This window comes from Nerophis lumbriciformis, linkage group LG05 (genome assembly GCF_033978685.3).
Source record: "Nerophis lumbriciformis linkage group LG05, RoL_Nlum_v2.1, whole genome shotgun sequence".
Classification (NCBI taxonomy): Eukaryota; Metazoa; Chordata; class Actinopteri; order Syngnathiformes; family Syngnathidae; genus Nerophis; species Nerophis lumbriciformis.
The window spans coordinates 56,630,749-56,647,218 of NC_084552.2; the positions used below are offsets into that span (position 1 = coordinate 56,630,749).

At 40.7% G+C, this 16,470-nt stretch overlaps 1 protein-coding gene across 6 annotated transcripts in view; it reads right to left on the reverse strand.

Moving 5' to 3' along the window:
• The window catches only part of cerk (ceramide kinase), a 126,297-nt gene that overhangs the window by 62,304 nt on the left and 47,523 nt on the right, over nucleotides 1–16,470 (reverse strand). For 5 of the 6 annotated variants that reach the window (XM_061958944.2, XM_061958945.2, XM_061958942.2 and 2 more), the window contains one exon: nucleotides 13,537–13,659. The exons of the other annotated variant lie outside the window; for it this stretch is intronic. In XM_061958944.2, the coding sequence (XP_061814928.1) occupies nucleotides 13,537–13,659 (123 nt within the window). The remainder of the gene's footprint in view (nucleotides 1–13,536; nucleotides 13,660–16,470) is intronic. 6 annotated transcript variants of the gene reach the window in all.

Below are 16,470 nucleotides of genomic sequence, written 5' to 3' on the forward strand. Positions count from 1 at the left end.
TGTCATCTTATCGATGAGAAAATGCAAGAAATGTAATGCCGAGCGCATATCATTATGTCAAGATAATGGCACTAGCATTTACATAATTTAAGAATATTTTTCAACATATTGAGAAAAAAGGTCTCATTTGTTTTTTCTACCAAGAAAAGTGCACTTGTTATTAGTGAGAATATACAGGTAAAAGCCAGTAAATTAGAATATTTTGAAAAACTTGATTTATTTCAGTAATTGCATTCAAAAGGTGTAACTTGTACATTATATTTATTCATTGCACACAGACTGATGCATTCAAATGTTTATTTCATTTAATTTTGATGATTTGAAGTGGCAACAAATGAAAATCCAAAATTCCGTGTGTCACAAAATTAGAATATTACTTAAGGCTAATACAAAAAAGGGATTTTTAGAAATGTTGGCCAACTGAAAAGTATGAAAATGAAAAATATGAGCATGTGCAATACTCAATACTTGGTTGGAGCTCCTTTTGCCTCAATTACTGCGTTAATGCGGCGTGGCATGGAGTCGATGAGTTTCTGGCACTGCTCAGGTGTTATGAGAGCCCAGGTTGCTCTGATAGTGGCCTTCAACTCTTCTGCGTTTTTGGGTCTGGCATTCTGCATCTTCCTTTTCACAATACCCCACAGATTTTCTATGGGGCTAAGGTCAGGGGAGTTGGCGGGCCAATTTAGAACAGAAATACCATGGTCCGTAAACCAGGCACGGGTAGATTTTGCGCTGTGTGCAGGCGCCAAGTCCTGTTGGAACTTGAAATCTCCATATCCATAGAGCAGGTCAGCAGCAGGAAGCATGAAGTGCTCTAAAACTTGCTGGTAGACGGCTGCGTTGACCCTGGATCTCAGGAAACAGAGTGGACCGACACCAGCAGATGACATGGCACCCCAAACCATCACCCAACCATGCAAATTTTGCATTTCCTTTGGAAATCGAGGTCCCAGAGTCTGGAGGAAGACAGGAGAGGCACAGGATCCACGTTGCCTGAAGTCTAGTGTAAAGTTTCCACCATCAGTGATGGTTTGGGGTGCCATGTCATCTGCTGGTGTCGGTCCACTCTGTTTCCTGAGATCCAGGGTCAACGCAGCCGTCTACCAGCAAGTTTTAGAGCACTTCATGCTTCCTGCTGCTGACCTGCTCTATGGAGATGGAGATTTCAAGTTCCAACAGGACTTGGCGCCTGCACACAGCGCAAAATCTACCCGTGCCTGGTTTACAGATCATGGTATTTCTGTTCTAAATTGGCCCGCCAACTCCCCTGACCTTAGCCCCATAGAAAATCTGTGGGGTATTGTGAAAAGGAAGATGCAGAATGCCAGACCCAAAAACGCAGAAGAGTTGAAGGCCACTATCAGAGCAACCTGGGCTCTCATAACACCTGAGCAGTGCCAGAAACTCATCGACTCCATGCCACGCCGCCGCATTAACGCAGTAATTGAGGCAAAAGGAGCTCCAACCAAGTATTGAGTATTGTACATGCTCATATTTTTCATTTTCATACTTTTCAGTTGGCCAACATTTCTAAAAATCCCTTTTTTGTATTAGCCTTAAGTAATATTCTAATTTTGTGACACACGGAATTTTGGATTTTCATTTGTTGCCACTTCAAATCATCAAAATTAAATGAAATAAACATTTGAATGCATCAGTCTGTGTGCAATGAATAAATATAATGTACAAGTTACACCTTTTGAATGCAATTACTGAAATAAATCAAGTTTTTCAAAATATTCTAATTTACTGGCTTTTACCTGTACTTATTTTAAGGTTTTTTTGGGTTCATTGAGGTTAGCTCATTTTACTTGTTTTGGAAAGTCTTGACAAGCCAGATTTTCTTGTTCTATTGGCAGATAATTTTGCTTAGTTCAAGTAAAATGCCTCTAACTTTTGTTTTGTTTTTGAACTCTGACTTTTTGCAGTGCACTAGGATTGTAATACACACATCTTTATCTCCAGATTTTTTTTTCAAACCTTGCTGTTGCCCAAGTCTGCACATGTAGCCTATACTCCATTCTGTCATTTGTACTTATCTCCAGATTTTTTTTCAAACCTTTCTATTTGTCTTAGATTTCAATTTGTGCTGCATGTCATTGTTGACTACTGTGACATGTTACTTTACCTAAATGTGGTAAAAATACATATTTGCAGTTTGCGGCATCATTGTTGAGCAGTTCTTGAAAAGGTTACAGGATATTTTTAGGTCCTTACATATAGGCCCACTTCCAAGTAAACAATGACGATTGCTGTGAATTTGCCAATATATTTTGTCAAGTTACAGTAATCATTCATCACATATGCTAAAAGGGTCAGGCAAAATGCCCTAAACATGTGATTTGTTTATACAAACCCCGTTTCCATATGAGTTGGGAAATTGTGTTAGATGTATATATAAACGGAATACAATGATTTGCAAATCCTTTTCAACCCATATTCAATTGAATGCACTACAAAGACAACATATTTGATGTTCAAACTCATAAACTGTATTTTTTTTGTTGCAAATAATAATTAACTTAGAATTTCATGGCTGCAACACGTGCCAAAGTAGTTGGGAAAGGGCATGTTCACCACTGTGTTACATGGCCTTTCCTTTTAACAACACTCAGTAAACATTTGGGAACTGAGGAGACACATTTTTAAGGTTCTCAGGTAGAATTCTTTCCCATTCTTGCTTGATGTACGGCTTAAGTTGTTCAACAGTCCGGGGGTCTCCGTTGTGGTATTTTAGGCTTCATAATGCGCCACACATTTTTAATGAGGGACAGGTCTGGACTACAAGCAGGCCAGTCTAGTACCCACACTCTTTTACTATGAAGCCACGTTGATGTAACACGTGGCTTGGCATTGTCTTGCTGAAATAAGCAGGGGCGTCCATGGTAACGTTGCTTGGATGGCAACATGTTGCTCCAAAACCTGTATGTGTAAGTTACCCATGTCTTGGGCACTAATACACCCCCATACCATCACAGATGCTGGCTTTTCAACTTTGCGCCTATAACAATCCAAATGGTTATTTTCCTCTTTGGTCCGGAGGACACGACGTCCACAGTTTCCAAAAACAATTTGAAATGTGGACTTATCAGACCACGGAACACTTTTCCACTTTGTATCAGTCCATCTTAGATGAGCTCAGGCCCAGCGAAGGCGACGGCGTTTCTGGGTGTTGTTGATAAACGGTTTTCGCCTTGCATAGGAGAGTTTTAACTTGCACTTACAGATGTAGCGACCAACTGTAGTTACTGACAGTGGGTTTCTGAAGTGTTCCTGAGCCCATGTGGTGATATCCTTTACACACTGATGTCGCTTGTTGATGCAGTACAGCCTGAGGGATCGAAGGTCACGGGCTTAGCTGCTTACGTGCAGTGATTTCTCCAGATTCTCTCAACTCTTTGATGATATTACAGACCGTAGATGGTGAAATCCCTAAATTCCTTGCAATAGCTGGTTGAGAAAGGTTTTTCTTAAACTGTTCAACAATTTGCTCACGCATTTGTTGACAAAGTGGTGACCCTCGCCCCATCCTTGTTTGTGAATGACTGAGAATTTCATGTAATCTACTTTTATACCCAATCATGGCACCCACCTGTTCCCAATTTGCCTGTTCACCTGTGTGGATGTTCCAAATAAGTGTTTGATGAGCATTTTTCAACTTTATCAGTATTTATTGCCACCTTTCCCAACTTCTTTGTCACGTGTTGCTGGCATCAAATTCTAAAGTTAATGATTATTTGCAAAAAAAAAAAATGTTTATCAGTTTGAACATCAAATATGTTGTCTTTGTAGCATATTCAACTGAATTTGGTTTAAAAATGATTTGCAAATCATTGTATTCCATTTATGTTTACATCTAACACAATTTCCCAACTCGTATGGAAACGGGGTTTGTAGTAAAATAGGGTTTTTTACAAATGTGTTTTGCATTTATCACTTTTCTGGGTAACTCACTCCCATAGTGTCTTATCATTTGAAGTCTGTGTGAGTGAGATGGAAATAAAACTGCATTTTTACAAATGCTTGCTTTATTTTGATGAATTGGCGTATGTTTTGACCCAAGTGTGTCATTTTGCAAATAATCTAGGAATTAAGAAAATTGAATGTGGTGTTTGGAAAAGTGTTTAAATCATTTTGAAAAAAAAGACACACAGTTAGTAAAATTGTGTGTAAGCAAATGGAAAAACTGCAACAATTAAAAAACTTTTTTTTTTTTTTTTTTTTGAACAAATGTACACCTGGCAGCAGCTTGATGAAGCTTCCATTACGGAGAAACCTTTTAAGGAATGCTCGGTCAAACTGACCGCTTTCCCAAAATGCGCTGTTGAGGGAAATAAATGGTGGGCGGTGCTGAGCGGGAGCACGAAATAAGTGCAAGACACTGCATCATTTGGTGATAAACCTGCAAAAGTGCTGCGAAGGAGAATGCTAAATGGCTTGTTTACGGCCAGGCACCCTTCTCAGGCAACAAACCAGGGCTCTGATTGAAAACCAAGCGTAATGTATGCGTCCACAAACTACCACAACAATCGGGTTCTTTAATCAATCCGCCAATCAAATTTTACTTGTACAGTTTTGACATGCATATAAAATGTAGCACAAAGTGCTTTACGCTTATAAAAATAATAATAATTAAAGCTGCAAGCAGCATTGGTCGGGCCCGCGTGTTTGGCAGGTGCTAGTCCTAAGTGTCCCAATACTTTTGTTCAGTTTTCGTCATAAGTGTCCCAATACTTTTGTCTACTTTTAGTCCGAATTGTCCCAATACTTTTGTCTAGTGTACCTACCTTGTCAGCATAGTGTGGGCATGCTGGTGCTTCGTGCTTTTAAGCAGCCATCTTAAAAAAGCAGCAGTGCAGCAGCATCAGCGCAGCGGCTCTTTGAAGGGTCATAAAATCAAAACCGGAGCCGGTATCAAAACTCTTTCGTCAACTTTTAATCAGAAGGGTTTAATCTCTCTCCTGTGTTAGTTTGAAGCCCAAACAACAAACGCGCTCAGAGGAGATAATGTTTGAAAAAAGGGGACCGGTTTTTACAAAAATTTGTTTTGAAGGGGGAATAGCAAACTTCCTGTTGATTTTTGCTGGGGGTTGTCAATTTATGAAATGTAGGTCTAAGTGAGACCTACATAGAGGTTTTTGTTTCATGTCTTTCCGACCTTCCCAGTGGGAGTTACAGGCAGTTTTGTCATTTTTTTCTTCCGAGGAGCAGTTATTTATCCGTTTTATTCAAAAATTGCTTTAGAGCGCAATTTTGAGATTTTGGGTTAGGTTATTTTATTAGATCGCAATTTCTGCCAGTCTTGATGTGTGCGTTCAGTTCGGTGAGTTTTGAAGCATGTTAAGGTGGTCAAATTAGAGCTCAAAGAGGCAAAAGTGACTGATTTTACTAAAAATTAGTGTTGAAGGGGGAATAGCAAACTTCCTGTAGATTTTTGGCCAAGGAAATAAATTAATACAATTTAAATCTAAGTGAGACCTACATAGAGGTTTTTGTTTCATGTCTGTACGACATTCGTACAGGGAGTTAGAAAAAGTTTACTTTGTAGGGGGCGCTAGAGCGCAATTTTGAGTTTTGGGGTTTGGTATTTTTACCAAAGAGTTTTGTTCGAGTTTATTTATGTGTGCGTCAAATTTGGTGAGTTTTGAAACATGTTAAGGGGGTCAAAGTACAGCGCAAAGCTGCGGAACAATAATAAAGAATAATAATAAAACCTTACAAATACAATAGGTCCTTATGTCCCATTGCATAAGGACTCCCTTTGGGAGTCCTTTTTCAATGGGCCATTGCGGGCCCTAATAATTCCAGGCTCAAACACGCAGTCCTCGCCCCCTAAATTTCCCTCCACGGCACACATACACAGGTGAAAAAAAACATATGTGGCTGAGCACGGAGGAACCAGTTGAGAAAACACTATCTAACACACACAAAAAAATGCTGGGTTATTTTTTTTTTCTACCCAAATTATGGGTTGAGCGTGTTTCGTCATATCTATGGGTTATTTCTGAGGAGTTGGGTAGATTTTGTGACCCAGCTGGCTGGGTTGGCTCTGGGATGTTGCCCATCCCCCAAGATTTAAGTAACAATCCTGGCTTCTCTCTACTTCCTGAGACGGTGTCAGGCGGTCAGCGTGGTGCTTTGGGCGGAGTGAATGAAGTGGGCGTGGCCTAACCAGAATTAAGAAAACAGAAGTAAGTGTATGTCATGTCCGAGCGCCGTTTTGTTTTGTAGTTCTCTAAAGGAGAAATATAATCTTAGAGAAAAATGTAGTTTAAAACATTTGTACGCACGTACAACGCTTAAGACCTTTAGTATATCAGTATGTGGAATTAAATTATGGAATGGATTAAGCCATACTTGCCAACCCTCCCGGATTTTCCGGGAGACTCCCGAAGTTCAGCGCCTCTCCCGAAAATCTCCCGAAATTCATGCAGACCTGAGTGACGTGTCGACAGCCTGCTTTCACGTCCGCTTTCCCACAATATAAACAGCGTGCCTGCTCAATGACGTTATAACTGTAGAATGATCGAAGGCGAGTTCTTGGTTTCTTATGTGGGTTTATTGTTAGGCAGTTTCATTAACGTCCTAACGGCGCGGTAACAACACTCAACAACAGCAGTCACGTTTTCGTCTACCGTAAAGCAGTTCGTCTGCCGTAAACAGCATTGTTGTGATCTACTGTACATGCATATGTGACAATAACATCAACTCTTAACTCAACAATGAGTAGATGAGTGTTATGTGTGCGTGTATGTGTAAATAAATGAACACTGAAATTCAAGTATTTCTCTTATTTATAAAAATATATAATAAAATAAATATATATATATATATATATATATATATATATATATATATATATAGCTAGAATTCACCGAAAGTCAAGTATTTCTTATATATATATATATATATATATATATATGAAATACTTGACTTGGTGAATTCTAGCTGTAAATATACTCCTCCCCTCTTAACCCCCCCCCCCCCCCCCCCCCCCCCTGATATTAAAATATTCAACATTCTACTGCCATCTGGTGGCTAATTTGGATACTCCCCCCTCCCCTATTTTGTCAGGTTTCATGTGTCAGGTAAACGGTGAGGAATGGAGCCATATGAATCCTCTTCCTACTGCAAAGGGCAAATTTCACCCTTTGATGTCTGATGTTGGATTTGCAGCTCCTTACTCCTCTCTTTTTGAGATCACTCACGTCAAAGGCTCAGCGATGTGGAGATGTGTTATTGATGAGGCAGGGGTTGAAGATGACGTTCATTAAAAAGTTGTTTTTGCCAAAATATGGTCAACTTGATTGTCAGTGCCAAGATAAAACGCTGTGTTGTTGTTAGCAGTGTTCACCTTTAACACAAAAAACGGAAGTCGCGCTTGTTGAATATCTTCATTGATCGCCACAACATGGCAGAAAATAAGACTCGTATGCAAAATAAAAAATAAAAAAACATCTGCGATGGAGGAAAGCGCTACACGGCTTGAACCTGAGGCCAGGGAGGTGTTGCTTTACAGAGACTCATCTGACACCAGAGTCTCCTCTGCTGGCATCAAGATCAGAACTGGGAGGAAGTGGAAGGCACAGGAGGCCGTTGACCAGACAGAAGCAAGGCTGAGACATGGCGTCTTAGTAGGTGCTGTGGCAGTCGGACGAGCTGGGCTGGGTAGCTACACAAGACCACGCTATGACAGAGAGAGATGGCTGATGGTGCAGGGAGAGATCCGTGCAGAGGTTGAGGAGGAACGCCGGAGCAAGACAGTGGCCATGCGCCAGCAAGGAGCCTGGACAAATTGGGACCACGCATCTACCCGGAAGATCACCTGGACAGAACTTTGGAAGTCAAAACCAGCAAGACTCAAGTTCCTGATCCAGTCAGTGTATGATGTCCTCCTAAGTCCATCTAATCTTCATTGCTGGAGGCTAGCAGAAACACCTGAATGCCCACTGTGCAAGGCACAGGGTTCCCTAGAGCGTATCCTGAGCTGCTGCCCTAAAGCCCTGGGAGAGGGGAGGTACGCATGGCGCCAGTACCAGGTGCTGAAGGCAGTAGCAGACACCATTGGCACTGAAATCCATCAGAGCAAACACCAGGTCCCAGTCAGGCACGACATCTCCTTCGTCAAGGCAGGGGAGAAACCACAGGCAGGACGTAAGGCCCCAACCGGACTGCTAGCCACAGCCAGTGTGACTGGCAGCTGCAGGTGGATCTTGGCAGACAGCTGAAGTTTAGCATAGCAAGGACATCACTGAGGCCAGACCTTGTCTTAACTTCTGACTCAACGAAGCATGTTGTGCTGCTGGAACTTACAGTCCCCTGGGAAGACCGGATGGAGGAGGCCCATGAGCGAAAGAAAGCCAAATACCTTGAGAGAGAGCGGCTCGAGGGCCCGCTGTGAGCCAATAGAAGTGGGCTGCAGGGGCTTTCTAGGGCAATCTGTGCATCGAGCATTCAGACTTCTTGGAATCAGAGGGTTGCCGGAGAGAAGAGCCACCAGAAACATCAGCGAGGCTGCTGAGAAAGCCTCAAGGTGGTTGTCGATCAAGAGGGAAGACGGATGGAGTAGTACGCTGCTTGGACACAAGCCGGAGCCTGATCAGCCCCGGTTGGGTCTCCCGGGCGAGGGTGTATAGAGATCAAAGACCCGAAACACTCAATGAACCTCGGTTCTTTACTGAAGATGTGTCCAAGCTGCACCGCAAGGTGTTTCTCAATCTATGCATTTTAAATCATAAACAAACGCTAGCAAAGATCAGCTAACAATAAAGCCTACGGAAGTCGCTTTATCCCGCGCTCTAAAAATGTCCATCAACGTTTTATATACTGTACATGCTGTGAGGATATATGCATTGTACTAACATTCATAATAACATGTCATATTTAAGTATTTTGCTCATTTTAAGCATAGGCTCTTTAATTTCACAGCCGTATCACAACGTTTGCTTTTCCCTTCAACAACAACACTACTAATCAGGGCAGACTTCATGAGAGACAAAAAAAGACTACTTTGGGACAAATGATGATTCAGAACCTTATATTTTTGACCCTGAATATACGGAGGATGACCAACAAGTTTTAGAAGCTATGTGCAAAACAAATCCAGCTTTGGTGAAACAATAAGCATTATGTAGCAGTATTGCTGAGTGCTAGACAAGACATATAAACTACGAACATAATTAAAGATGCCAGCCTGACACGCCATCAAACATTTCAGGATACTACCATGCTTAAGTTAGCTTGTTAACAGCTAACACGTGTCAAGTACCAGGTTATCTGACTCTGAGGTGCACAGCTGTGAAATTGGCAAAAAAAAAAAAAGTTACCATGCTAACAGCTAGCATACATCAAGTACAAGTTATACGACCCTGAAGTGAATCGCTGTAAAAATAGCTGAACAAGTTAGCATGTGAATGCTAGTTAGCTCTCTTTGATCACGGCGCCGCTAAAAGTAGTTCCTGAGTGTTTACCAATATTGTTAATACTTGGTTAATATTCGGTATGGAGTATTGTCGGCGGTTTTTGGATGTTTTTTAGAGGTCTTTATGGGCGTAATGGTGTACTCCTGTCATGTCTGTGTGATCATGTTTTGTTTTAGTCATGTTTGGTTTTGTTTTTGGACTTTTTGTGCACTTTTGTTTGTTTTGTCGACATTGCAACCATTAGTTTTCACCTGTCACGTCACACACCTGTTTCACGTTTTGAGTCACGCACCTGTTTTCACTAATCATGTTTGTAGTATTTAAGTTCATTGTTTTCAGTTTGTCTTGCTGGCGACATCTGTCAGGACGTGGACTATGGTGTGTTTGTTTTCCCGAGATGCAAGTAAAGCTGGACTGGTCATGGCGTGAAGGTAAATACATATTTATTTAAAACACTAACAAACTACAAAAAAAGGAAGCAAACAAAAGGCGCGCACAAGGGCGGAAGTACAAAAACTTGGCTAATGAAACAAAAACTAGGACAAAGGCAAAACTATGGACGTAAAATTAATAAACACTTACTGTGGCATGGCATGAAGCATGAATAACAAGTGTCAGGAATGTGCAGAGCATAAATGCGGGATGTCGCCAGCAAGACAAACTGAAAACAATGAACTTAAATACTGCAGACATGATTAGTAAAAACAGGTGCGTGACTCAAAACGTGAAACAGGTGTGTGACGTGACAGGTGAAAACTAATGGTTGCTATGGTGACAAAACAAACAAAAGTGCACAAAAAGTCCAAAAACAAAACCGAACATGACTAAAACAAAACATGATCACACAGACATGACAACTCCCATTAGCTGCATTGTTAGCCCCCTCGTACTTGCCATATTTTACGACTTAGAAAGCATTAAAAGAAAAACGCATGTGTTCTTGTCTTACATAATAGACAAAATTCCAATAAGAGCTGGTTCCCGGCTAATTGTTATGTTGTCGGTTGCAAGCAAAGAATTCAGTTAAAAACATCCACGCCATTAGTCCAAATATCCCTGGAAGATCAGACTAAAATATCCAGTTTTACTCCTCAGCATGAAATTATAGCTAGAGATGAACATAACTTTGTTTTCCAACCACGGGAACGAAGAAAGTGATGTTGATTTGCGACCAAGTGCTAAGTCAACCAATTAAGCTCGTACAGGTTTTATTTTATAACACTGAAAGATAGACAGGCGCTAAAAGGAAAGTTTTCTACTTTGTAAAAAGAAGCAGGAGGCCATTATAACTCTTAGAAAACATGAATTTCTGTCAGCGGTGCCTTTTTGTCTGCGCCCTCAGGGGAGACTGAAGGCAAACCTATACCATATAAGTCGCTTTGAGGATGTCTTCTTTGCAGACAGGCCCTCTCAGGCACAGACGTATAAATGAAGGTATCGAGCCCGAGAGAATGGATTTCTGCTGTGTGCGGATGTCATGCGGACAAGTCTCACTGCTGCCACGCTGGTGTATTGGAAGTGGGTTCTAGCTCTGATGCAGGAACGTAGACAGTTCTTAAACATTCTTTTGTCAAGCCCTAGTGGGAACACGCCATTTTCTACGTACAGTATGTAGCTTTGATGCTAATTACTAAGGGTGTGTTTGGGGACCTAACGACTATTCGATTCTGAACAGAAATACCATGGTCCGTAAACCAGGCACGGGTAGATTTTGCGCTGTGTGCAGGCGCCAAGTCCTGTTGGAACTTGAAATCTCCTTCTCCATAGAGCAGGTCAGCAGCAGGAAGCATGAAGTGCTCTAAAACTTGCTGGTAGACGGCTGCGTTCACCCTGGATCTCAGGAAACAGAGTGGACCGACTCCAGCAGATGACATGGCACCCCAAACCATCACTGATGGTGGAAACTTTACACTAGACTTCAGGCAACGTGGATCCTGTGCCTCTCCTGTCTTCCTCCGGACTCTGGGACCTCGATTTCCAAAGGAAATGCAAAATTTGCATGGTTGGGTGATGGTTTGGGGTGCCATGTCATCTGCTGGTGTCGGTCCACTCTGTTTCCTGAGATCCAGGGTCAACGCAGCCGTCTACCAGCAAGTTTTAGAGCACTTCATGCTTCCTGCTGCTGACCTGCTCTATGGAGAAGGAGATTTCAAGTTCCAACAGGACTTGGCGCCTGCACACAGCGCAAAATCTACCCGTGCCTGGTTTACGGACCATGGTATTTCTGTTCTAAATTGGCCCGCCAACTCCCCTGACCTTAGCCCCATAGAAAATCTGTGGGGTATTGTGAAAAGGAAGATGCAGAATGCCAGACCCAAAAACGCAGAAGAGTTGAAGGCCACTATCAGAGCAACCTGGGCTCTCATAACACCTGAGCAGTGCCAGAAACTCATCGACTCCATGCCACGCCGCATTAACGCAGTAATTGAGGCAAAAGGAGCTCCAACCAAGTATTGAGTATTGTACATGCTCATATTTTTCATTTTCATACTTTTCAGTTGGCCAACATTTCTAAAAATCCCTTTTTTGTATTAGCCTTAAGTAATATTCTAATTTTGTGACACACGGAATTTTGGATTTTCATTTGTTGCCACTTCAAATCATCAAAATTAAATGAAATAAACATTTGAATGCATCAGTCTGTGTGCAATGAATAAATATAATGTACAAGTTACACCTTTTGAATGCAATTACTGAAATAAATCAAGTTTTTCAAAATATTCTAATTTACTGGCTTTTACCTGTATATTAGGCACAACACAACCAGGCTTATATTTAATATGCCACAAATTAATCCCGCATAACAAACACCTACCCCCTCCCGTCCATATAACCCGCCAATACAACTCAAACACCTGCACAACACACTCAATCCCACAGCCCAAAGTACCGTTCACCTCCCCAAAGTTCATATAGCACATATATTTCCCCAAAGTCCCCAAAGTTACGTACGTGACATGCACATAGCGGCACGCACGTACGGGCAAGCGATCAAATGTTTGGAAGCCGCAGCTGCATGCGTACTCACGGTACCGCGTCTGCGCATCCAACTCAAAGTCCTCCTGGTAAGAGTCTCTGTCGTCCCAGTTCTCCACAGGCCAATGGTAAAGCTTGACTGTCATCTTCCGGGAATGTAAACAATGAAACACCGGCTGTGTTATCCGGCACAACAGTCAAGGGGTGCATACTACGGCGGGGGTGCGTTATCCGGCACAACACCTGCCGCAATACACCGCTTCCCACCCACAGCTTTCTTCTTTGCTGTCTCCATTGTTCATTGAACAAATTGCAAAAGATTCACCAACACAGATGTCCAGAATACTGTGGAATTTTGCGATGAAAACAGACGACTTAATAGCTGGCCACCATGCTGTCCCAAAATGTCCTCTACAATCCGTGACGTCACGTGCTGACGTCATCATACCGAGACGTTTTCAGCAGGATATTTCGCGTGAAATTTAAAATTGCACTTTAGTAAGCTAACCGGGTTGGGTTAGGGTTAGGGTTAGGGTTAGGGTTAGGGTTAGGGTTAGCCCTAACCCTTCCTTGAGGCTATATAGTTTATACGGCCAATACGGGTTAGGGTTAGGGTTAGGGTTAGGGTTAGGGTTAGTTACCCCTAACCCTAACCCTAACCCTAACCCTAACCCTAACCCGTATTGGCCGTATAAACTATCAGACTGCGTGGTCGGTAGTAGTGGCTTTCAGTAAGCCTTTAAGGTAGTATTAAATTTGGATCAATGTGAGTGATACGTTTTTTTTATTCATTACAATCTACCTGTTATCTTACTGACGTAGGGAAAAAAAATACAAAATATAATATATAAGGGTCCTCTTATATGCAGCATTATCCTCACATCGCCTCCCCCCATCTTTGTATTACTCTGATTTGTTCCTAGGTGAGTAATTCTCTAGCATACTGTCTCATTCTCGTCAGAGCACACACTACTGATTGCAGAATCTAACCTCTCCAACTCCACTGAGTGCTATCCAATGGTTTTGGCTCTCACTCACTTTAAAAGATAATATCACTGCGGTCCCACTAGTGCACTTCCACCATGATAGCGCATTTTAACGCCTTAGTAGTCCCAATTAATGGACGCTTACGTACTCTGCAGTGACAGCTGATCATTAATTGCTTGAATCCATCGCTCGCAAAGGTCTTGATCTGAGCAGTGGAAGGCCATCTCGTCGCATTGCCACTGATGCTGCTTCATCCGCCTCACGTAGAAGACTGTTTGGAAACAAAAGAGACTCGGTCATGATAACTTTCAGAAATTGGGTCATTAGGTCGTTATCTTTTCCGCTCTTAATTTTCCCCATATATGACTTACTCTCCAACACCCTTCCTTGAGGCTATACCTATTAATGTGCATTTCTAAAGACTCATGCAGGTGGAGTCTCTTCATTGTCTTTGTTACTAGTTTCCTTCTTGTCAAGTCTGCTGTTTTTAGAAGTTATTTTTGCAAGATTTTTCAAAAAAAAAGATTTTACAAAAAAAAAAAAAAAAAAAGTCCACTGGGATATGAGTCATAATGTTCAGTATTTATTAGGGGAGTGAATCTTTGGGTTTTGATTTAGAATTGATTCTTGATTAAACACGATTCTTGCAATGTATTATTTGGTATAATAATTTTCACAGAGGTTAGAAAATCTCTTTCTGATTGCAAGAAGATGGCCTAAAACAGTGATTCTCAAACTGTGGGTTCCATTTAGTGGTACGCCAAAGGAATCGCTTGATGAAAGTACAGTGTTTTATTTCCTCGTATTCAAACTCAGTGTTACTGTTCAAACTGTGTGTAATGTTACAGTTTCCAAAAATATTTAAATATGCTTCTTAATATACTACTGTGTCTTAATGTTGGTCATTATGGCTTGTACATGGTGAACACAGTTTGAGAATCACGTGCCTAAAAATATATTTTAATAAGTTATTCTTATAAATAAATAAAAAATTATTTTCTAAGTAGTTTTATTTGTATTTTTTTTTAATTATTTTTTAATTAATCAGTCCAACAAAATAATACATAATAATAAAAAAATAGTTTTTTTGAAAATTATGCATCGATCAAGTGTCAGGATGACTAAATAAAAAATATTTAAAAAAATCATAAAACACAAAATGAATTGCAATTCGGATGCGAATCGATTCTTGTGTGCGCTCCTAGTTGTTTATATAAATGGGTTATACTTGTATAGCGCTTTTCTACCTTCAAGGTACTCAAAGCGCTTTGACAGTATTTCCACATTCACACACACATTCACCAGAGGTGGGTAGTAACGCGCTACATTTACTCCGTTACATCTACTTGAGTAACTTTTGGGATAAATTGTACTTCTAAGAGTAGTTTTAATGCAACATACTTTTACTTTTACTTGAGTATATTTATAGAGAAGAAACGCTACTTTTACTCCGCTACTTTTATCTACATTCAGCTCGCTACTCGCTACGAATTTTTATCGATCTGTTAATGCACGCTTTGTTTGTTTTGGTCTGTCAGACAGACCTTCATAGTGCCTGCGTTTCAACGAATACAGTCACTGGTGACGTTCACTCAGTTCCACCAATCAGATGCAGTCACTGGTGACGTTGGACCAATCAAACAGAGCCAGGCGGTCACATGACCTGACTTAAACAAGTTGAAAAACTTATTGGGGTGTTACCATTTAGTGGTCAATTGTACGGAATATATACTGTACTGTGCAATCTACTAATACAAGTTTCAATCAATCAATCAAAAGTGTGAAGGAAAAAAGACTCTTTTTTTATTTCAACCGTACATCCCGTCAAAAGCCTAAAGACTGACTGCACAGTTCCTGTCTTCACAATAAAAGTGCTGCTCCATCGCGCCTGCGCTTTCAAAACAAGAGTCTCCGAAAGCCAGCGCAAACAAGCTAGCAAGCTACGGAGTTTGCCGCCAATGTATTTCTTGTAAAGTGTATAAAAACGAATATGGAAGCTGGACAAATAAGATGCCAAAAACCAACCACTTTCATGTGGTATTAGACAGAAAGGAGGAACTTTTTTTCTCCTCCATTTGAAAACGTGGACGCTATCAGCACTACTGTCTGATTACAATCAATGCAAGTCATCAGAATCAGGTAATACACCAACTTATATTCTTGTCTTCATGAAAGAAAGGAATCTATATGTGTTAAACATGCATGTATATCCATTAAAACACCTTTAACATGTAAAAAAAAAACGGCAAAATAAATAAATATAAATTATATACTGTATATATATATGTGTGTATATATATAAATTTGTGTATATATATATGTGTGTATATATATATATATATATATATATATATATATATATATATATATATGTGTGTGTATATATATATATATATATATATATATATATATATATATATATATATATATATATATATATATATATATATATATATGATATGTGTGTGTATGTTACTCATCAGTTACTCAGTACTTGAGTAGTTTTTTCACAACATACTTTTTACTTTTACTCAAGTAAATATTTGGGTGACTACTCCTTACTTTTACTTGAGTAATAAATCTCTAAAGTAACAGTACTCTTGAGTACAATTTCTGGCTACTCTACCCACCTCTGACATTCACACACTGATGGCGGGAGCTGCCATGCAAGGCGCTAACCAGCAGCCATCAGGAGCAAGGGGTGAAGTGTCTTGCCCAAGGACACAACGGACGTGACTAGGATGGTAGAAGGTGGGGATTGAACCCCAGTAACCAGCAACCCTCCGATTGCTGGCACGGCCACTCTACCAACTTCGCCACGCCGTCCCCATATGTTTAATATACCGTAAGATTTTTGTTAAAATAAAGCCAATAATGACATTTTTTGTGGTCCCCTTTTATTTAGAAAAGAACCGAAAAGTACCAAAAATACTGGTATCGGGACAACACTAATACACACACACCGAGCACCTACTGGCAGAAATATAGATCGGCACCTTTGGATTTGAGGGCCCATCTTCTGCCCATTATCAACAGACATATTTTTTTCTCTCACTTTCAGGATAACCAATAACAGCTCTCG